The sequence below is a fragment of the Cucumis melo genome, chromosome 4 (genome assembly GCF_025177605.1).
Source record: "Cucumis melo cultivar AY chromosome 4, USDA_Cmelo_AY_1.0, whole genome shotgun sequence".
Lineage (NCBI taxonomy): Eukaryota > Viridiplantae > Streptophyta > Magnoliopsida > Cucurbitales > Cucurbitaceae > Cucumis > Cucumis melo.
The window spans coordinates 26,886,666-26,909,809 of NC_066860.1; the positions used below are offsets into that span (position 1 = coordinate 26,886,666).

At 33.4% G+C, this 23,144-nt stretch overlaps 2 protein-coding genes across 2 annotated transcripts; both read right to left on the bottom strand.

Annotated features, from left to right (window-relative positions):
- Positions 1-1,972: 1,972 nt before the first annotated feature.
- LOC103502968 (T-complex protein 1 subunit theta) lies at positions 1,973-14,597 on the bottom strand. The gene is made up of 13 exons (XM_008467096.3): positions 14,133-14,597; positions 11,675-11,937; positions 11,441-11,587; positions 11,190-11,351; positions 10,232-10,309; positions 7,535-7,668; positions 6,203-6,275; positions 6,041-6,118; positions 5,808-5,930; positions 5,643-5,737; positions 3,743-3,952; positions 2,901-2,958; positions 1,973-2,360 (listed from the first exon to the last, which is right to left on the bottom strand). The coding sequence occupies exons 1-13, from the start codon at positions 14,278-14,280 to the stop codon at positions 2,292-2,294; spliced, it is 1,638 nt and encodes a 545-aa protein (XP_008465318.1). The 5' UTR covers positions 14,281-14,597; the 3' UTR covers positions 1,973-2,291.
- A 1,544-nt stretch (positions 14,598-16,141) lies between these two features.
- Positions 16,142-21,414, bottom strand: LOC103502969 (tryptophan synthase alpha chain-like). Its single transcript, XM_008467098.3, has 9 exons — positions 20,772-21,414; positions 19,574-19,720; positions 19,426-19,491; positions 19,112-19,220; positions 18,499-18,575; positions 17,900-17,977; positions 16,761-16,838; positions 16,565-16,624; positions 16,142-16,488 (listed from the first exon to the last, which is right to left on the bottom strand). Exons 1-9 carry the CDS (start codon positions 20,958-20,960, stop codon positions 16,354-16,356), a joined length of 939 nt encoding a protein of 312 aa, XP_008465320.1. The 5' UTR covers positions 20,961-21,414; the 3' UTR covers positions 16,142-16,353.
- Positions 21,415-23,144: the final 1,730 nt, after the last annotated feature.

A 23,144-nucleotide genomic window follows, 5' to 3' on the forward strand; every position in this document is an offset into this window, starting at 1 on the left:
CTAATGTATTACATAAAAGTTTTAAATGGACTATTTTATTTCACAAAAGAATGGATCAATTTACGTTAATACCCATATTTATTTAATATAAATGGAAAAAAAATTTGAAAAGGAAAGTTTTGGAGATGCGTGAAAAGGGGAAACTATTAGCACATATAAGGAATTTGCACCATGTCCGGCGAAAACTACCCTTTTTTTCCAAAAATCTTCCGGTCGCTTATCGTCTTCCATTCTTCACTCACATTAGGTTTTTATTCTTCGTCTCCAGCAGTGACGACACTGTCTTCCACTATGTTGCGAAGCAATCTTCCATTCCGGTGAGTCTATATTTTTTCAGTCTTATACGAAATAAAATGAGGTATATTGCAACGTAGCCTCGAATTTCTTTAAAGTCTGCAATTTTGTCCATCCTAACGAAATATATTAGAAATATATGTCACTAATAATTTATGTTGTAATTAAGGAGGGGTATATATATACTAAATCACTGAAAAAATATATAATCTTCTTCGGTTACTGGATGTCCATATGTATGTATTATGGTAAATAATAAGAGGTATATATATAAGAAATCACATAACACGCATATTATATTCATCAGTTCCTGTATGTCAATTTATATGTATTATTGTATATATGAAGGGGTATATATAAAAAAAAAAATCACATAACACACATATCACATTATATCAATTTATATGTATTATTGCATATATGAAGGGGTATATATAAAATTATATGCATTATTCACAAAAGAAACAATTCATATTCCTTGGTCGTATGTAAAATTATATGCATTATTGTATATATGAAGTGATATATATCTAAAAAACAAGTATATTGGAATATAAGATTAAACGTTCCAAGAAAACTACAATATAATGAAAGTTACCGGTGATTAAGGAAGACAACCAACCGGAAAAATTTGAGCGAGACAACTAACCGAAGGAATTGAATAAGACAACTAACTGGAATTTGTGAACAAATACAACAAGTTGCCGACGACGAAAAGTGGATGATGTACCAAAATTTGATGACTGCATGTATTACCAGTCATCAAATTTGATGACCGAAGAAGTTGATGACGACAGATGAAGAATTAATCAAGATCTACTACCGAATTAATCAAGGTGACGAATGAAAAATTAGTACCGAAGTAACGATATTTATTTTAAAAATTATTTCCATATTAAAAGATATTATTTGATGATAAATGAAAATAAAGTATATAAGGTAACATTTTTCATTAATAATTAACATTTTATATTAATTAATATAATAATTAAGAAATTAGATATTAACTATCCATATAATATAAATAAATAAATAAATATTATTTAAATTCGAAATACCCATATAATTATTATAATAATAAAATTAAAATTGTCTTAAAAATCTACAAAATTCTAATCAAGAAAAAATATTTATTATCCTTATTTTCAGATATTTGTGAAATTTCTTAGTGAAAGTAGTTCTTTTTCCTTAATCTTTCAAATATAAATGTAAAAATTAGAAATGAAAGAAAGAAATCATAAAAACTAAGATGGCTGGACAAACAATTTGATGTTTTAAATTTGGTTTATCACCCAAAACTAAAAGATCTATTTTTCAAAAACAAACCAAACCACTTAGCGTTTTAACTAATTCAATATTACTTGGATAATAGCATAGCATTATATTTCATGACCAAACCCAACAACTTACTTTGTTGCATGTAGGCGTAGGAGATGGCTATAAATTAAACTCGTTCTCTTTGAAATCCTCGTTCTTGTTTTCTTGGTCTTCAATATAAACCTCTGACAATTCGATACTACAAGGCACTTGTCAAAACAAGTAAAATATGGTTGCAACAAACTAGTGTCTCGTAGAAGTAATTCAAAATTCAAATCGCACATTAGTCGACTCAAACAAGCACTAGAAAAGTGGGAAAGAGTAGAAGATGGATTGGAAACAAATGCAACAAAACAAAGGATTGGAAAAACCTAGCTAAGCTAGCTTGCCATCGACACATTCTAAATTGAATCATTCGAGGAGTTCAACCAGCAAAAGAAAACAGAGCTGGGCCGAGTCGATAATATTACATTATATATCCAACAATCAAAACCAGTGACTCAAAAAAGTGTTCTAGAAGCAGTGGCATTCGCAAAAAGCCACATTTGCACCAACAACCTCCTCATATTTTAAAAACACCACCCTCATACAAACAAACCATTTTCGGTATCTCAATCATCAAAAACTTACGATGATGGGCAGATGGAGAATAAATTATAGCAATGTGCCAAAATGAAGATTTAGTCCTCATCCATCCCTGCAGGTTGATCTCCTCTCCTGGGCCCTCCAGCTGGTTTTGACATTATTATCTGCAACATGGTGTAAATTAACAATTCATCCTAAAACACACCTACACTAGACAAGTTTAAGGTCTAGGGTATAGGGTTAAATAAATTACGCATCTTATGGATCCCTTGTTCTCAAAGGATAAAGCCAAGCACAAAATATATTTTCTGAATCCGTCCCTACATGACCCCCCAATTTAAAATCAAGAAATTTGGTCCATGATTTTTTCTTATTCTCATTTTTCTCTCCATTTGGAAGATTGTATCTATGAACAAGAAACGTTTTTTTTCTTGTCAAAAGAATGGCCAAGAAATAATCCATGGGAGCAAGGTTCAGAAAGCACTTTGTTTCCACCCAATTCAAACATCAAATGGCCACGGTTTAGGAGCAGCTTTGAAATGATGCAAGCCTCAGCTGTCCTATGTGTGTGTGTATATATAATTTTCACAAATAAATGTCAATTCAAGGTCTTTTATACTGTCTTAAAATGAGATTTAGCATAGAAATGGAGATGAAAAATACCAAGAAATGTAGATTGATAAAAGTTTTATATAAGGGTGTACCTGGTCCACTCGAAGGACAGTACAAGCAGCATCTGCAGCATACTTTAGAGCAAAGAACCTACAAAAGGAAAAAAAGAAGGCAACGTTGTTACTGTGAGTTGGTATCGCTAATAATATTTTTGAAAGAAGATCAAGAGGAAAAATTTATGGTACAATGAATAAATGACACTAGGTCAAACTAATGAAGTCTTTTTTGTTTTTGAAACAGCTACTTCCATTGAAAAAAATGTTAAAAATAAGAGGGTACACAAAAAACCAAGCCCACAAGAACTGACTAAAGAAATGGTTTCCAACTAAGAAGTCTTTGAAACCAAAACCCAAAGAAAAACATGAAACCTTACCAGGATCCCCTCCACACAACAAAAAATTCTATTGCTCCTCTCCCTCAGAGAGATCCCACAACTAATGAAATATTTTTTTACTAATAAACTAGATTCATTATTTCATTAAAAAAGCAAATCAAGGTAACAATTTCAAAATCTATAATGGGACAGAAGTTATTTCAATTAGACCAGGCCTATATGGTTGAACCATTCACTATGCAAGCACCAAGCACCACGATAGGTTCATGAGTCAAAATTCATTTATGAAGGTTGGGAACTAATGGCACTGCAACATATCCACTAAAACTAAACTTTCCAGAAGTCCTCGAAAGCGATGTGCTTTCAGGTTTTTTTTTTTAATATTCGTGAGTGTCCAGGTCAGCTTATGCGCACCTCGACTAATCCAGTAGTGTGCTTTAAGTAAAATGAACTCTACAAGAAAAAGACTACTTGAAGCATTGCACTAAGGTCCTCCAAAGAATAACCATAATTGTACATTGTAAGAGAATGAAAACTGACTTGGTAATGTATAGATCCCAAATATTCATCGTGGAAACATCCTTGCAAATCCCTTCTTCCAAGTCTATACCCACTCTAGTATTTCCGGATGCATGCTCAGCGTACAGTGAGGATATTATCTCCATTGCATTTAGCCCAGCATTTTCGGAAAGAGTTTTTGGTACCATCTCAAAACTTTCTGCAAATTTTGCAATGGCATACTGATCCAATCTGCAGACAGACAAGGAAAAGTCATCACTTGTTTCTACAACAATAAATAAAATAACTCGTGTACTCATAATACCATCCTTTGGAATATAATTCAATGTGTTGACCAAATTAAACCACAAACGTGTATCAATTCTCCACACAATATTTTAAAAAGCAATTGAAGCTTATGCCTAAGCTTTAACTTTTAGTCTCAAGACTTGCACCTTCCTTGAAAGTTGTACCCTAAGAGGTTTACGTCTTTGTGAAAACACACTCAAGCTTACCTCTTCTTTCCTTCTTTCATTCATGTTTCTTCCAATTTCAGAAAGAATTAATTGATATCTTAATGAGCACTTCATGAAAATAGAAGCTTAGGATATTTTACTAGTTACCCATTCAAATAAAGTGATGACAGATTGAGTCACAGCTAGATAATCTTCGTCCATCTAGCCTCAAATTAGGTGTCTGTAGACATGTGTACTCCTTTTTTCTAATTTAATAAGAAACGAGATTTCATTGAGGAAAAGGAAGGAATGTACAAGGGTATGATTAATCGAGGATTTCTAACTTTCTTGCATTCCTCCCCTTTTCCCCATCACCCCCATTATTAGTGAGAAAATAAAGCTTTTAGCAAAAGGGCCTATAAAAGAAGGTCAATTTTTCCTATGAGAATATCAACTTTCATGGAGTCGCACCTAAAGTTCACAGATGGAAGGAGTCGCACCTAAAGTAGTGACTCAAGCCAAACAAAATAGTGGTTTTAGAATAATTACAAAAGATGTTCAAAAATGAAGCACGGAGGAAAACATAAAATCTAGTAACACTCTAACCCTCTAAACACCCTGACATTCTGTTCTTACGTAACCTATAACAAGAAACAATTTTGAAACCATTTTGAAATTTTCTAATTCAACTATCAACTTATCCTTGTGGTCAGTTTGGATTAAAATAAACAACCATATCATCAATGGCAAAGCAAATTTTTTTATAGATCCCATAGCATAAACTCTCGTCTTTTTTCATCTCTGTAACTCATGATTCTCTTTGACTATCTCCCTCTTATTTGTAAAATTCCTACACTAATGAAATTGTTTCTTTTAAATACATAACTTTTGAAATAAAAATAATAATAAATAATTAAATTTAAAACAAAAGGTCTTTTACGCTCTAAATATTCTCGTTCAATAAGAGAAAACAGTCCCTTTCAAGATTGTAGAGTTATAGACTGTTAAAGGCATTCAGCAGATCCTGAAGAGCAAAGCTTTTTAAGGAAGCCAAGGAGTTTAACCCCACGAACTTAGCTCTACCAAAGCTTTTTAAGGAAGCCAAGGAGTTTAACCCCACGAACTTAGCTCTACCACCCTCTTCATATTCTACCAACTCTTGACCTTAAACATTCCCCACTGCAAACAAATTTTTTCCGTCCTTGCACATCCCATCCACCCTAGAATACCTCCTCCACAACTCTATTACTGCAAAATAAAATCTCAGGAAAAAGAAATCTAGAAAGAGAACTTCTTTCCCTAACTGGACAACTCCTGCACGTTAATATAACTGCAGTTTGCACTCCAGCTGCTTATATCAGTTGTGTAAAATCTTTTCCTTATCTTCCCAGAGAAAGGCTGTTTAACAGCCGACTCTGTTAGAAAAGAAGTTTAAAATAAATTTTGTGCAATATTAAATTTAGAAAATAGAAGATAAAAAGAATTACCCTGTTTCTTTAAAAGAAAACTCCTTTACTCTTCTAGCCAACTCAATTTCAGTAGCAGCAGCTCCAGGTACTGTTCGGCTATCTTTCGCCATTGCCTGACAAAGAAACTGATCAAGCATGCTCCAAATAATTCAAAGAATAAACAGTACATGTGTAAAGAAATACTTTGTATGTATTAACTCCATCATCAACTGCCCGCTCAAGATCATCCAGTATGCTATCAGTACTTCCTCGTAAAACAACTGTTGATATAGAGTTACCCCCCTCTTCATTCTTCACAACTGTGACCTGTAATACAATATCAAGACGGGAAGAGAATTAGTTATGATGTCAGAAATAAAGAAGTAACCATGGAAAACTGCAATATAAAAATAATTAAGCTAATATAGATAACATACCCTAACACCACCAATTTCTTCAACCGAGACGGAGTCCACATGACCCAAGTCATCTGGATTTGGCTGGCTAAGCTTCAACTGTCGTTTGGTGGGGAAGGGAACCATGTCAATGCAATTGAACAAAACATCATTTTATCAATAACAAAGCCTTAACAGGCTTACCATGGCAACAGCACCAGTTGTGCGACAAAATCTCCGCAACTCAAACTTGGAACTAATTTTTAAGACCATAAGCCTGCAATGCAACAGTACAGGAAATAAAAGAAAGAATTTTGAGAAAAAGAAAGATCTAATCTGGATAGCTCGTCCATATCCAACACAAAAACCAACCCCTCCCAACATGCAAATTAATACATAACTATTCATAACTAATAATCTTAAATTCTAAAATCATTCATATGCATCATAGCCAAATTCGAATTTGGATACATTAAAACGTCACAAAAATTTTTTTGTTATGGAGTCGATGGGAAGATTTGAGAAACTAATTAATATTTGCAGGAGAGGCAATGGATAAAAGTAAAAGAAAACAAAAACTTTCTTATATAGAAATGAGATGGATGTAGTGAAAAGCATAACAAACGTATTTACAAACAGATACCCCCAGTTGGCTTTGTTATCAAAACTTCATTTGATTATTCCCAAACTCCCATAACTTGTAATAGATCTTTTTATTAAAAAATTATCAAATACTTTTTCCATAAAAAACTTGAATAAATAAAGATCTCATTAATATGAATGAAATGGTGTATGGGCAAAGGAGGAAAGAAAGCACACTACAAATGGAGCCTACAAGAGAGACGGCCTAACAATCACCATTACATAAAGGACTCCCCCACAAGGAATAATGGTAGTTGCAAAAATCCTTAGACGCTGACACCTAAAAGAAAGTGTGGGACATAGCCCACACCTCCCACATACTTGCAAGCCTCCCAAAGATTTTCTGCTAATCACTTATCACAGCCAAATACTTGGGTATCAAAAATGCAAAATAAGTTCTGCCCCGAAAGATTCCACCCTAATCCTAAAACAAGAGATGGAACAACAGTTCCTCTACCATAGTTCAACAAAATATACTGGACATCAAATATACATTTCAACGAGTACAGTGAGCAAGAAATAAGCATTTTTATTCAGCAACCACATTTTAACACACATTTCAACACACATTTTTAATGAATAACCAAACTTTCATTGAGACAAAAGTGAAAGAATAGAAGACATGCAAAAAAAAAAAAAAAGAAGAAGAAGAAGAAGAAGAAGAAGAAAGCCCACAAAAGAGAGAGCCCATCAAAAGAAATCACCCCCATAAAAATGGCAAGCTAAAGAAAGAGCACTAATCAAGCAAAACAAAACCTAATAGATAGTAACAAAATGGCTTAGTCACCACTCACCAGAGCAAGAAATGTTCAACCTATTAAGAGTCCAAACATCACTCCAAAATCTCTCAACTGAAGAACAAAAAACTACAGAGAGAAGAAAAACTCAACATACTTGTAGCGCTCGCAGAAATGTAGAGCCATTTCCCCAACAGCTGCTCCACTGACAATTACTTTAGCCCCTGAATCTGCAACTGCTTTTATGAGCTCTTCAACTTTAGCTTCCTCAGTTTTTGCATAGTTTTGAAGCTACAATTGATAAGCATGTGTCAATCAATGTTTTAAGAAAAACCACAATTCCAATAAGAAAAGAGGAGAGAGAGAGAAAAAAAAAGGCACAAAAAGAACTCTGAAGTAAAAGAATGTCTTTTTTATATAAGAGAAGGTAAAAGAATATCCTAACCAAGCAGAAGAAGAAGATAATCATAAGAAATAAAGTGAGAAAATAACCAAAAATAAAATTTGAACTTTCCAATCAAAATAATAACAAAAGAAAAACAAGAAATGATAAGAAGCTTTCCATTTTCCACCACCAAATAAAACTGCCTCAAATAAACAAAGGGACGCCTATAATTAGCATTTTAACTGAAAACTTTCACATAGAAAAATGAAAAAAATATACATGAGATCTACAAAACAAGCCACCCAACAATCGAATCAATCTCAACATTGACATTTTCATCCTATTCCTTGCTTTAACAAAATGATATTGGCTCGCTCTATTTGAAAATTTTCTTTTTTGATGTTTGATGTTTGTTTACAACAGGGACTGGCACAGTGGTGGTGGACGCCCTTATGCAAACATCGTTTCATGATAATAGCTAGATTTTGTAGAATCTCAGTTTCATCACAGTCCTCTAGGCTCACAACTAAGATAATGGAGAACGATGCTTTTGATAGATTTGGAAGGAGGCATGCTTGCATGCTAGGTTTAATGCTTTTGTTTGAGCGTTGGTTTCAATATATTTCTGTAGTTATTCAATAGATCTTATTGTTTTGGATTGGAGTGCAGCCTTCTTTTCGCATAGTTAGTTTTTGGCTCCTATTTGCTATGTGCTCTGGACTTGGGGTTTTAGATATTGAGAATGTTAGGACAAAAAACACATCGTTGCTGAAGTCAGTGCCCTAGCCCTTTAGGCACAGGGTTAATTTTAGCAAGTACTGGCCTCATCCTTCGAGTGTTAAAAGGCTCTTTTCGAAACCCATGAAATACAATTGCATTTGATTTTTTCTTTCTCCTTTTTCCATTTATTTATGTTGTCAATCAGGACCAGGGGGATACCTATTTTTAGGAAGACAAGTGGTTCGGAGATAAACCCCTATGATCCTCATTCCCTCGTTTTATCATTTATCCTCCTTCAAGAACCCCTCAAATTGCTTCCATGCTTGATCAAACAAATTTTGCACCTTCTCTGTCATTGGGTTTTTGTCGCCATTGACCAATAGGGAAATATTTGATGTCCTGACTTATCTTTCCTCCCTCTCCTCAATTCTCCTTAGCCCAGGGAGGGGTAAGTCCAACATTGATCTCCTAGTACTTCCAAAGGTTTTTTTTCTCTTGTAGCTCTTTTTTCCACTACTTGTCTAATTCTTCCTTAGTGGTTGGTTCCATTTCCCCTCGGTTTGGAAGGTGAAGAGTTTACAAGAAAAAGATGGTATTCCTGTGCCAGGTTCTGCAAAAAAGAGTTTACACCTCGGATCAAATCTCAAGTAGAGGTCTTTAATGGTTGGGCCTCTTTGTTATATTATTTGCACGTGGCAGAGGACTTTGATCATATCATATGGAGTGGTGATTTTGATTTCAGCTTTGTCAACCCTCGAAGCGGTAGGAAGGCAGATTCTTCATCTGCCCCTTCATCATAAAGGGAGGTTTTTGTGGCAAGCAAGGGTGTGCACTACTTTATTGGGGTTTTGGAGAGAAACAACAAAATATTTAGAGGACATGAGAGTTCGTTTGAGGATTGGTTACTTGTTAGATTGTTTGTTTCTCTTTGTGCCTCTGTTTCTAACCTCTTCTGTAATTATTCCTTTGCCGTTAATTCTTTTTATTGGAGCCCCTTCTTGTAGTTTGGCTCCTTTTGTTGGCTTTTCCTTATTTGTATGTATTCTTTCATTTTTCTCATCCATGAAAAAAAAATGTAAATGTGTTTTTTGGTTTGCCATTATGTATTCTTCATTTTCTCAATGAAATGTTTGTTCTTCATTTAAAAAACATAAATGGAAGAATATATCATTGTGAGTAAGAAGATATTTAATGTGGGACTCTTTTGGGATTTTATTTCTCTGTTTGGTATCTCTGTTTTGCTTCTGTTTCGGCCAGTTAGCTGGTTAGTTTATTGATGAAGTTGTTTAGGTTTGTTATTTGGTTGTGGAAGCTAGCCTATATGTGGCAGCCCTCGTAGTCTTTCAGGAATTGAATAAAATTCCAATTTTCTCCAAGAACTTTCGTAGATTAGTTTCGTCAATATTGAAAATTATAAAGATAATAATAATTAAAAATTAAAAAAAATTGAGATTGTTTAGGGAAAGAATTTTCTGATATTTTTCATGTTTTCTTTATGAAAAGTTCAAAAATCAACATCAAATAAAGGATAACTTGTGTCCCATTAAGGGCACCTCATATGAAAAAAGTAAGCCTTTGTCCTCTTTTTGTTGTGGTTTTTCAAATACTGTTTAAGTGCAAGTCTTAACTGAGGCATCTTTTTGGTAACGTTTCTCCATAGTTGTCAAAACAGTGTTCACAAAGAAAATAATATATTTTCAACTTTCTTTCTTTTAGTAAAATTATCAACAGAAAGAAAATTAAATTTACCTCCTCAGCAGTGTGAATTAATACTGTTCCTTTTGTTTCTGTTGCAGATGTATCAACGCCACCAGCAAATACAGCAACCTTCATATGAAAATGTTCAAGAAAATCAAAACCAAAATAATTCAGAGAAAAACTTTTACATCTATATTTGCAATGAAAAAAAATAAAAGTCTGAAGTTCTATTTAGACAAAAATTAATAATACACATACAAGTTTAATCCTGCTAAAACCAAGTAATTTTGCTTTGCGAGAACAAAGGCAATACAAGTTAAAAACAGGTGCAATTTTTCTTATATAACAGAGTCGCTAAGACCCCATCCCCAAGAAACACATACAGAAGAACCCGTCATTAACCATATAATTTATGTGGGGAAGCGGTCTGGCATTTAAAACCACTGGATGTAAAAATAAACATAATAACACAGCTATCCAGATGCAGATAAAAATTAGATTTCTTTTTTTTTTCCTCTCTCTCTCTCTCTTTTTCTATTTAGGCCCAGGAGGAATTAACATTTAGATTTATAGAAGGCTAATTAGATTTCTTAAAGCTGAAATGATCCAGTGTCCATCAACCCATCAAAGCCATTGCAATGGCTTTCAGATATACGAGAACTGTTTCTTAACCTCCCCCCACCCCCCACCCAAAAAAAAATCCCCTCAGCATATTCCTTCTTTTCATAAAAAAACCAAAATGAAACAAAAAACAAAAACTTCCCCCTCATAGATCACTGTCTTTTAATTTTAGTCCATGTATTAGGTGGGAACAACACCTCATGTAGCAGTCAATCAAGATCTAATTAGTTTTTTTTTCAACCAGATGTAAACATATGAAAAGAACAAACAAATGAAGTTAAGAATGTGAGCATCTATAACCTCACAAAAGAACATGAATCAAAAACAGGAGAGTATACAAGAAACACGTTCATCATAATGGGAAGTGTAAATAAATGATTGTGTGTACCTTGGCCTTCTCAATTCGCTTTATACTTCCCACAGCATCACTTTTCAAGACCATGCCTCGCACTACTGAAGAATTATGCAAACCACCTCCCAGTAACTTTGCAACTCGAACATTATCCACATTAAAATTTTCCGGATTCTTTGGACAAACTTGAATACAGGCCTGAACACAAAAGAAATATACATAAGTTGCAGGGGGAAAGGTTTATAGGATAATTACTCAATTATAACAAGAGTAGGTGAAAAATATACATCAGCAACTAGAGAACAAATAAAATCTTCTTGACCAAATTGCTTGCTAGCAACAGCAGCCTTCATGCGCGAAACAACTTCCTCTTTGTTACGAACATCCATGTTCTCCGAACCTTTCTCCACTAGTTCCTTCAAAACCTCAATGGTCTGAACCAACAAGAAGACAATACATCAAAACAGAATGTCATAAAAGTTCATCTACATATTCCATTATCATTGTAGAAAGTGAGAAACCTTATTGATTCCTTTTGTGTAGCCGCTAATTATTTCACTAGGGTGTAGACCCATCCTGATGAGCTCTTCAGCATTTTGTAAAAGTTCCCCAGCAAACGAAATTGTCAGATTGGCTCCATCACCAATTTCTTCTTGTTGAGCTTTACCTGCTAAAACCAAAAGCTTGGCCGCAGGGTGCTGTACCTCTAGTTCATTGACAATTGTGGCAGCATCATTTGTGACAAAAAGCTTATCGAGATGATTAATTACCATCTTATTCATTCCTGAGAAAGGATACTTAAGCATGAGGCCAGTAACGTAGAAGGTAAGTTTTGAATAGATTTCAAACAGTACAATGCACTCTAAAATAATAATGATGTATAAAATGAGAATAGAAGTCCATATGCATTGACAAAATAACAAGTGCAGAGCTTGGAGAAGCAATCCTTACCGTTCTATGCTTTAACCTTAGATATTAAGTTAAAACTTAATATAGTGCTTTATTTGGGAGGGTGGTGAAATCATCTTACCTTTTAATGCCACTTTTGCATCTTTCGATAATGAAAAATGGAATGAAGAACTACACTAGTTGTCTAAAAGCCAATATCTTTTAATAATATTTTACAGCAGTCCTCAGTTTCGACAAATTTTCATTATAATTCTAATAATATTTACGGTGCTATATTTTTCATATATTAACATTTTGTTAATAAATTCCATTTCTACGCTTATAATTTTTAAAAAGTAGATAGATATAAAAAAGGAACCCTCTTTTTCTTATTGCACATCACACTTGACTGTTCACCCACACTCAAACAACAATTTTTTGAATAAGGTTCTTTAGAAAGATGAAAAGAAGAAATAAAGTCAGCCTCATTGGATAAAAGACAAAGCCAAACCAACAGGGAATGGATGAAACAAAATTAATAAAAATAAACCGGAAATTAGTAACTAAAAAATATAAAATTTTCCAAGAGAGACAAGTTACGATAGCCTAGAGAGCAATATTAAGAGGCCAACTTCAGCAGCTCAAAAAGAAAACTCTCTTTTAATGCCCAAAACTCTACTACTTCTTCTTCTCCAACCACTTATACTAAAGAGCTGACAGAAAAACCTTCCAAATAACTCTTCAGTAGAACATTAGACACAACACAATAAAACCTCGCCACCAAATCATGGGAACTCCAAGGAGGCACGTGAGAAATAAAAAAAAATCAGAATCTTCCCCAAATCTCATCGGAAAATGAACATACAAGGCCACAGCAGATGATTAATATCTTCAAGTTCTATCTTTAAAACAAAGCACCACTAAAAGTAGATCTCTGAATAAATCACTGGTATTAATCCTACCAAAAGCCTCAAACCAAGGATAAATCTAATTGTAATTGTAATTTTTTTATAATCATGCTAATTGGGTGAGGGCGAACATAATTCTTCAGTAATCCTAATTTTCTTCTAGCTACAGGCAAGTTGCAAGGGGTATTTGCCAACCAAGACCTGAACAAAATAACCCTAAACTCAACATCCATCTAATCATATATTTGTGTAGAATGTAGTCATTAACCAGGAATTTCAACAGATCAAAACGATGACTTACAAGATAAAAAGTAACAATGACGTGCTAGGAATTTTCACCAAGCTGGTAGTAAAGTTAGCATTTTTTCCTCATAAATAAATCCAACAGTTGAGTGCGAAACCATTTGGGTGGAGAATAAATACCTAGCACAGGCATTGAACCAAGCATATTACTGATTCATTTCGGATCGTCCATGTAAATCTTATTAAACTTAATTTTATTATCAGTATTGTCGTGTTGTTCGATATTGTAAACTGTATGAAATCTTTATTGCTCTCCATACTTACCTGCCGATTATCTAATCCATTCTACAATACTGAAGTGTACTGCGACTTTTTTTTCTTGGTCCAACAATGGAGGAGGTCAGAATTCGAACCCTGACTTATTGGTCCTAATACAATGTCTTTAACAGTTGAGCTATAGTTAGGTTTAAAGCTGACTTATCGACAGCTAAATTTAGAATGAACATTGAGATCACAATAGTTGTACAATTTTAAATAGATTTAACCGTTTTTTCATCTCGTCTAATCAACCTTTATCTGTGTAATTGGAAGGACGCTCCAACGGCTCATGTTCGAATTATTGTCCGATCTGAAACGTAATAAATCTCCATCCGTCTTTAAAGAAAGCTCGCCTCTTAGAAAGGGAAACCAGGCCCTCCCTAAGGTAAAGTATAAATGGAACCAAAGATAACCGTACTAAAATACCGGTGACGCGAAGAGCGTGAGTCACTAAATGAAACAGGAAAAGACTAAATTCGGTTCGCATTACAAAACAGTAGATGGGTGCACAACATTAACACCTTAGGAATTGCAAAAGTCATAAACTGGAAGGAAATGGAAAAAAGAAAAAAGAAAAAAGAAAAAAAAAAAGCAGTGGGGTTGAGGATCAGAGGAAACATACCATTAGGACCAAGAGAAGTTCGAGTAATGGTGGAGAGTTGTTTGCAGGCGTCAATGTTCTTGAGGACGGCCTCATCCAAACCCGAGAAATGCTTGTGGCCCTCTTTAAGCATTGATTGAATCCCATGAGACGGCAGCTGGAAACCCATCTTAGTATAGCTTTGAAAAGCCTGAAATGAAACAGAGATGAGTAGGTGTGGTTGGTCGGGGAGACGAGAGAGTATGAGAGAGAGGAGTCGTCGGCGATTTGGTCGGAAGGCGGGGACTGCGGCGGGTAGAGTGCAGCGTGCGACGGCAGCCGCTGAGACGGAGTGAGTGAGTGACTGAACGTGAAGTAGGGTTTAGGGAAAATACAGAAATGGGAATTAGAATTGTTTAAGAAATGCTTGCGAGTGCTGCGCGGAGGAGGGAAGTCGTAAGTGAAAGGAAAGGGAAAATGCAAAATTTCTATTTATTTCTTTTGGTTGAATTATCAAAAAAAAACATCTATAAAAAAAAAACTTTTATAAATAAAACAAAACACAATATATTTTGGACAACTAAATCAAAAATCCTAAGCCAGCCATTCTTTTAAATATTGCCTCTTTTCCATCTTTTTCTTCCCTTCTTCTACCAATTTTTCTTTTATATTTTTAAAAAATTATGATATTTGTTTTCAATCTTATTATTTTTTCGCGAGTTGTTTGGTTCAAATAATTTTTCTTTTATTTTTTTAATTATAATCTTTGTTTTCAATCCTATTACTTTTTTTTTCTCGGTTATTATTTGGTTCAAATAAATTTTCTTTTTATATACTTTTTTTAAATTATGACATTTGTTTTCAATTCTATTATTTCGTTAGGGTGTTAGTTCAAATAATTTTCTTTAAATTATGATCTTTGTTTTCAATCTTATTATTTTTTTCGGGTGTTATTTGATTCAAAATCTTATACCAAATATAAAATATATTTGTTACACGATCTTGAACAAAAATTGTTAGAATATTGGTACTCGTTTAGATTTGGCTGTAGCCAAATCTAAGATATTAAAAAAAATCTACAAATATAAAAGACCTTTAAAAAAAATTTACATATTGGTAAACGATAGTACCAAAGACTATTGAAAATAAAATCAACATTAGACCATGCATTGATGATAACACATGAAAATTGCTACTTTACAACTTTCGTTTTGCTAGTTATTTTGTCACATACATATTTTGATGTTTTTGTAGGAAACACGTGACAATACATAAGTTATAAATTTTATATCGCAGGGAAACGTGAGTTTTACAAATGAAAATAGAGGCTAAGTCATGAAGAGGTGCTGAGAAGGTGCTCAACAAGTTGTGAATGTACTGTTCTTTGATCCTCTAGACCCAAGAGCAAGTATTGCAACACTACTTATGATTGTCACTACACTTCGAGACAAAGAGCAACATTATATTTCTCGATGCTCTAAGTCCTTTATTTTTCTCAAATGATTGCTCTTAAGAATGAAAAGAAGGCGATCAACAAGTTGTGAATGTACCTCGTCCCAACGTTATCACTCGGTTTACTCTTAATCAGACAAATAGCAATGTTGCAACGTTATAACCTAGCTTGTTGTTAATATCAAAGAGTACCTTCGTAATATCAACTAGTTTGCTATTAAACAATCAATTAGCTTAGGACGAGATACATCCAATTGGGAGAGCATCTTTTGGTATAAGAGAAGAAATGCCACTTTTACAAATAATTGAGACTTGGTAAAACGAGGAAGAGCGATCGAGAACTCGAGGGTAAAAATCAAGAGCATGGAGAGCAATTCTACCATGGTCTCATGGGGTCAAATCTTTCCTTTCATATTATTTTACAAACACAATTAGTTTATAAATGTGTTTTGAAATTCAAAATCTACAATCATAAAAACATTTTAAAAAACACACTTAACTTAGCGAAGCCAACAACATAAAACATGATCTAATCTAGATTCTAACAAAATCCTAAACTTTTGACAATTTTACCTGCAATCATCCATCGACTACCAAGATACTGCAAGAAAACATTCTCATTATATTCCATGACAAATACCTTAAAGAAAATATGAGTTGATAGTTTTATTCACTGTCAAAAGAAAAGGGAAACACTGTTTGAGAAAAGAAGAAAAGAAAAGCAAATGAAAGTATTTGAGAAGTAATTGTAGAATGAAAGTGCAATTTGAGCACTTGTTTACAGATTAAAGACACAGCTTGGTTTATGTCATCAAGAGAGTGCAGATTTTAAGGATTTGGTGAAGTTTTCAAGCTCCTTCAATCCTTCCTCGGGGGATTGGGCTTCACCCAACAGCTTCACCATAGCACTACCAATAATAATACCATCTGCCCCCCACTCAGCCACCTATGAACACAGCAAGAACATATCAAACACATTGTACAGTTGATTGGCTGTTATGGCATGTGAGGAAGATATTTACCTGCTTCACGTGCTCGGGTTTCGATATACCAAAACCAACTGCTACTGGTTTTTCCGTAACCTGTTGTAGAAAGCAGATTACAAGGCGTCTAAGTCATTCATCAGTTGCAAATCAATGTAATTTACACCATTAGAGTTCAAAGTGCAAAACTTTGTTTTCAAGTACCTCTCATAGATTAAATATTAAGCAGACATACCTCTTTAACTTCCTCAAGGAGAGTTTGAACTCTGCCACTAACTGATGTCCGAGTACCGGTAACTCCAATGGAGCTCACCTATAATTTGAACAAAATATTGCATATTGCAAGTTAGAAAGACAATGAGAATGGAATTTTAATTTGACGACATAATGTTAATTCGATAATAATAAAGGGAGATAGTTGTTTTCTCGTCAAAATTCTTGCACTCTCTCTCTCTGCTATCAATAAAATTCTGTTTGTAAGCGAAGAAAAGCCACGAAAACTGTCCAACATATTCTGGTAACAATTAGTATTTTACTGCAGCTTTCTTTTGGTCCTTATAGTAGCAATTTTCCTTTTATTATTGCTCGTTAATTTGTTCTTTTATTCATCTTTACAAAAGTTGAGTTTCTCATAAAAAATATGTATAGTAAAATAAAATAACTAAGTTGCTTCTACCAACTTTGAAACCTTTCACTAATCCAAAATCATTCAACTTTAGGAGCAAAGGAAAAGGGAAGATGATGTCCTCGGGCTTAATTCCTTGAAAGCCTTGATTTTTCTCTCTTGATTTTCCATGGACGATGACAGAGGAATTGGTACCAGAGGGACAAACAGCAAGCAATGCAAGCGCATTTAAAAAGCTCCAATCAATTTTACCATCAGTTTCTTCAAGGTCCAATTTGCTGGCCTCACCCCTTTTAAATCCCCTACGAAAGGTTTTTGGAATTCAATAATCAAGTGAGGAAGAAACTTTCAAGTCTTTGAGCTACAACTTTAGTATTGATCTTGTATAAATAAGAGCTGATACTTACGTGTCTAAACTTTCTCAACATTCTTGCATGTCACTTTGAAGGAATAAGGCAAAGGATAAGCCTCATCGACACCCACATTGTTAATGTCATTATGAAAAAGAATCTAGAAACATACTAGAACTGCTGCCATGAAACTGGCAAAAGAACTTCAATATGAGCACCTCTTTTCTTATTTTATTACAGAAATATACGTGGAATTAAATTAATTTTGAATATCAAATTCAAAATAGAAAGAAAATTAATAAGTTTTATCTTTTTATGAATGAGACCAGTAGGATCCAATGAGATGACAAAACCAAAAGTTGGAGCATATAAGGAGACTGGGAAGAGAAAGGGCCTTACAAGATAAACAAATCCTTCTGAAGCTTCAACGATCTTTTTCATCCTCTCTTTTGGCGTGGTTGGTGTAGTTAAGAGTACCTTTAGCAATGTAGAAAAATAATTTAAAATGAACAAACGTAAGAACAAGGTTTAACGATAGAGTTTTTTTTTTCTTTTTAAATAAAAAAAGTAACTATAACAAGAACGAGTCAACAAATTGGGAACTCATTTCCGCATTAAGTTTGTCCTAGAGAAAAAAAGAAAGAAAGAAAAAAGAGATGCAGGTTAATATAGTTGAACAATTGATCCATACTTTTCTAGCATCCAGGGCAACTGTTTTCAGCATCAATAATGAAACATTATAGTGATCAAGAAAGTTTATTCTCATATCTGATTATGAAGGTCTTTTTCTTCAGTTTCAGGCAATTAATAAAACTAATTTGTAGGACTTCAATGATTCAGTTATCAAGACAAGCGGAGTGTTTCATATGCTAGGCAACGCTCCAGAGGTCTAAAGCACAGAGTCCAATTTCTTAAGGTAAAGTATCAAAACCTAAACACTAGTAAATGATACAGAACCATAGATGGTATATGCAGCCATTATGAGAAAAAGAAATCACCAGTTCAATGTTGTGCTTTACAGCTTCTTTTCTTAAGACTTCAGTCTCCTCAAGAGGAACATCCGGAACAACAAGCCCTGCAAGAAAGTGCAATATGAGCACAGTCCACAAACACATAAACAAACCCAATGTAGATAAAGATCACACATTTTTCAAGGAACTTTCTAACACAAAGAAACACCAAGTCAAGATTTTGAACCTTGCACGCAATAATATATGTTGAGTTCAACAGCCGTGGGTGTGAAATCAAACCATTGACCTTTAAGAAGGTAATTGGTGTTTTTATCCACTAAGTTATGGTTGGTTGAAACACTTAATAATATATTGAAAACTAATGCAGTACTCCATACAGCTCCAAATAAAATATTCCCATTTTAGAAAAATAAATTCAAATAAACACATATAGTGCAGTTGATTGTCTATAATTCATAATCAGTGATGAATCCAAATAAACACACATAATGTTCGAAGGTGAACTCAATTAGCATTTAGATCAACTAACCATTGGCTTAATCTTTACCATGTCATATTGGCAGTAGGACAGTGTTATTTATTTTTCTGAAAAAAAAACATCTAATTCATTAGAAGAAGATTTGGCAAGCTCGTTAAATACCTCGTACACCTGTATCTTTTATTATCATCATGAAGTTCTCGACGCCACGTTTAAGAATTGGGTTATAATATGTGAAAAGGGAAATTGGACAAGATAGTTCAGGAATCACCTGACCAGCCAGAAACAAAACATAAACATGTTAAACTGTAAGTTGAAAGCCAGCAGCTAACGAAATAAGTTTAGGCTATTCTTTCAGCTAACGAAATAAGTTTAGGCTATTCTTTCTATTGCCTCGGTTAATTTAAGAGCAAAAAGTGGAGGTGGAAAAGAAGCTGATATTATTTACAGCATGTTGTATGGTACAACAATATTACCCCCTTCAGCATAGAAATTATTGCATTAAAGTTTGTCTCTCTGGCCAAGGACCGAGTGGCTGCAGCCTACAAAAAAACAGCAATGAAACAGCTGAATATGGAAAAATAGGTTAGAATTTGAGAAGTGAAAGGATAAAACAAAAGTAACCTGTATAACAGGACCATCTGCCAAGGGATCCGAATATGGAACACCAAGTTCAATTATATCTGATCCACATGTGGAAAGCACTTTCAATGCCTCAGCTGTGGTCGAAAGATCAGGATCACCAGCAGTGATGTAGGGGATCAATGCAACCTTTAAAGCACACAATTAGGACGACGTTGATCAATGAAAAAATCCCATCAGACCACAGAGAAAGTAGCAGACAGAACCAATAAATTGGACACAAGTTTTGGTGTTAAATCCTGTCTCAGTATTTAAAATTGTTCCCAATAGGACCTTCACCTTTCAAAGTTGCATCTATCTAATCACTTCAAAACGTTTCTGTAGATCTTAAACATTTCCTTTTGTGTCTAATAGGTCTCCATAGTCAATTCTGTCAATTCAATGTTTATGTGGCATGTCGATTGCATTATTTGCATATTAGATGGCAAGCTGATTACAAGCAGGTTCAAACATTAGGTGAACCAAGCCTTAAATTGACAACAATAAAGACTTAAAAGTTTAAGAATGTACTAAAATCTTTTTGAGAAGTTCTTAACAGCTTTTAAAGTAGATATGAAAAAGACAACCTGAAAGCTTTAATACCAATCTCATAATATAACCTAAAATTTAGGTGAAAGCACAGGGATGAATGAAAATGGAGCTGAGGCATATGCATTCCACTCTATTCGAGTGCATTGAATATGTTATTTGGGTTGCCCTAAAACCTAAGTTATTTACATATTTTTCATCTTGCGTTGTTTATGTTTTTTACTCTATGGTTTAGTGGGGTGCATTGTACAAATTCTTAAACCCTAGAGACATCTTACTTCTATGGTTTAGAGAGGTGCACTATATAAACTCTCAATCCTTAGAGACACCTTATTTTTGTATTCCATGTTATTCACTCTGTTAAAATTGTTCTCCTTCTGTTCCATGGACGTAGCTAACACACTAGTGAACCACGAAAATCTGTGTATCAATTCTTTACTATTTTACATTTTTCTGGTTTCTTTATTTGTCGATTCCATAACACTCTTTCTCAGACAATCAATTTGCCCTTTCAATACTAACCAACAAACACACAAAATGCAAAAGAAGTATGTTCGATGAAAAACAATTGGAAATTCAAACAAGCCAACAAACAAACCACATAAAGATTCCACACAGATAAGGCAGAGTATACAGTACAAAAGACATATACCTTGCCTTGTTCTCTCAATTTTTTAAATGTTTCGGACAGTCCAACAACAGGGTAGGCTGCAAGAGCAGCCATTGGAGCGAACCGCTTGGTTTGGGAGACTGAAATCTTACAAGGACGTGGAGAAAAGATGAGTGTATTGGGTATCTTGTTGAGGGGAAGAATCCTCGAAGGTTTGAAAGCAATGTCCATTTGGTAAAGAGGGTTTTGTTGGAAATTTAGATTGATGAAAAGGGTTTCTTCTCCCCCAATCAATCTGATTCAAAAACTCTTCAAATTCAAAAACATCACAAACACTTAGTTTAGGAGCTGGGTTTATTTTGGTTTACAACGGCCGCAGTTGCAAAAAAGAACAAGCCGTGTTGGGGTTGTTGTATGAAGTTTCCGATAACAAGAAACGAAAAAATGGCAGCTAAATGGTTTCGATGGGCTGAATTTTGTTGGTTCAGTTTTTGTTTGGTTTGATATACAGAACAAATCTTGCTTATTGTAGCATTTATGTGAAGAATAAATGTATAAAAAGATCAAAATCCACCAGAAACTGGAGTTGAGAACGAGAAAAGGTTGAAGGATTACAGAAAAGCTTCCAAATGAAAATTTTGAAACAGACATTTGAATTTCAATTGTGAGCTCCATGGAAAAACAACTTTGGGTTGGCCACATTACAAATATGGAAGCTTTAAAATGCCAAATTTTCAAACTTTATGCTTAGCTAATTATGACATTTTGTCATTATCTTTATTTTTTATTTTAAGAATAATTATATTAGAAATCGATTCAACCTTGAAAATGTTAGATATAAATATCAACCCATAGACAAAAACTTAACATCTTTCCAAATTGAAGGTCTGAAATGTTCGTATTTATCAAGATATGAAGTTCTCGATTTTATAAAGATGTCTAATTTGTCTATACATTTTGAAAAGCATTTGTAAACAATAATTTAAATATATTTAAGGCAAGTGATTTTTTTAAAAAAATCTAAGTATATAACAAAAAAAAATTTAATATTCTATCGATATCGATAATAGTTTGCTATATTTGTAGATGTTTTGGTTGGATTTTATATATTTAAAAATTATCATACATTTAAACTAATAAACAAATGTTATGTACTTTTTTAAATGGGTCAAAATACTTGTTATAGTTTTATATTCATATTATCCTTTCACAGTAAATATATGAAAATGTTATAAAAAAAAGTCGACATATCGATGTAAATTTAATACTACGTTGAAAACTACCCAATGAAATTTGAAATATATTATTACATCCTTATCCAACTAATACTATACAAGGAGCTACACAGGAGAACATAATCTTCACGTGCCAATAGTAGGGTTTAATTTAAAAGTATTATAACCTCAATTTATAAATTGTTTTAATAGTAATAAAGTCAATTAAGATGAATGCATTTTTTTTTTCTTTTCAAACTGGAAAATGGAAAAAAAAAATACACATAAATAAGGAAATAAATACACATAAATAGATATAAATTAAAAAAAAACCACTAAAGGAATTGTTATTTAAAAAAATCAAATTTAAAGATATTTATTGAAATATATGACCAAATATAAATTTTTTTACGTAAAAATCTCCAATTAAAGCGATTTTAATTATTTAAAATTACTGAACAAATTAATATCAACATTAAAAGTGAGAATTTAGTGAAGACCATGATAAAACTTAACCATGTAAATCTTTACATTTGAAATGATTCAAATATCAAAATATAATTGTAATTAACATTTGAAAGGGTAGTAGTGGAAAAGAACTAAAAAACGTAATAGAGGAAGGAGAAATGAAATACAAATGATAGTTTGCATGCAAGAGATAGTATGGCATGGCTTGCATGCATACGAATGGTGCATGTTAAGAGGAGCAACATGTTGCATGAAGGAGAGAGAAATGTTTAACAAAATATATAAATGTGAATGTGAGTAGAAGTTAAGAAAATTGTTTGAAAATATTTATAATATAATAAAATTGTACTAATTATTAAAGATATTTGAAGATTGTCAAAATTTGATGAATATTGAATTGATTAATTTGTCTTGTTTTTTTCAAAAGCTACAACTACCAACTTGAGAGGAAAAAAATCGAATGGTTCGACTCGATTCACGATTCAACACCAAATAACTATAGAAAATCCAATCAAACGATACTTAAAATACAGTAATAATGAAGCCCACTTATTGCCCAACCCAATCCATTGATTTGTTATAAGGAAATGGGAAGAAATAAACATTTTTGGAGCACCTTGATTTTTTAAAAAATGGAGAAAATCTTAACCCTGTTTTATTATCTATATTTAAATTATAGTACTTTTTATTACTAAAATGTTGCAAAACTATTTTGAATAACCATCAATAGAAT

Coding starts and splice junctions, on each gene's coding strand:
- LOC103502968 (XM_008467096.3), bottom strand. CDS start 14,280: ATGGGTTTCCAGCTGCCGTCTCATGGGATTCAATCAATGCTTAAAGAG. Junction 11,588..11,674: donor ACACAAAAGGAATCAATAAG/GTTTCTCACTTT, acceptor TTGTTGGTTCAG/ACCATTGAGGTTTTGAAGGA. Junction 6,276..7,534: donor CATTTCTGCGAGCGCTACAA/GTATGTTGAGTT, acceptor GTTGCATTGCAG/GCTTATGGTCTTAAAAATTA.
- LOC103502969 (XM_008467098.3), bottom strand. CDS start 20,960: ATGGACATTGCTTTCAAACCTTCGAGGATTCTTCCCCTCAACAAGATA. Junction 19,721..20,771: donor AATTGAGAGAACAAGGCAAG/GTATATGTCTTT, acceptor TGTGCTTTAAAG/GTTGCATTGATCCCCTACAT. Junction 17,978..18,498: donor TAAAGCACAACATTGAACTG/GTGATTTCTTTT, acceptor ACATTGCTAAAG/GTACTCTTAACTACACCAAC.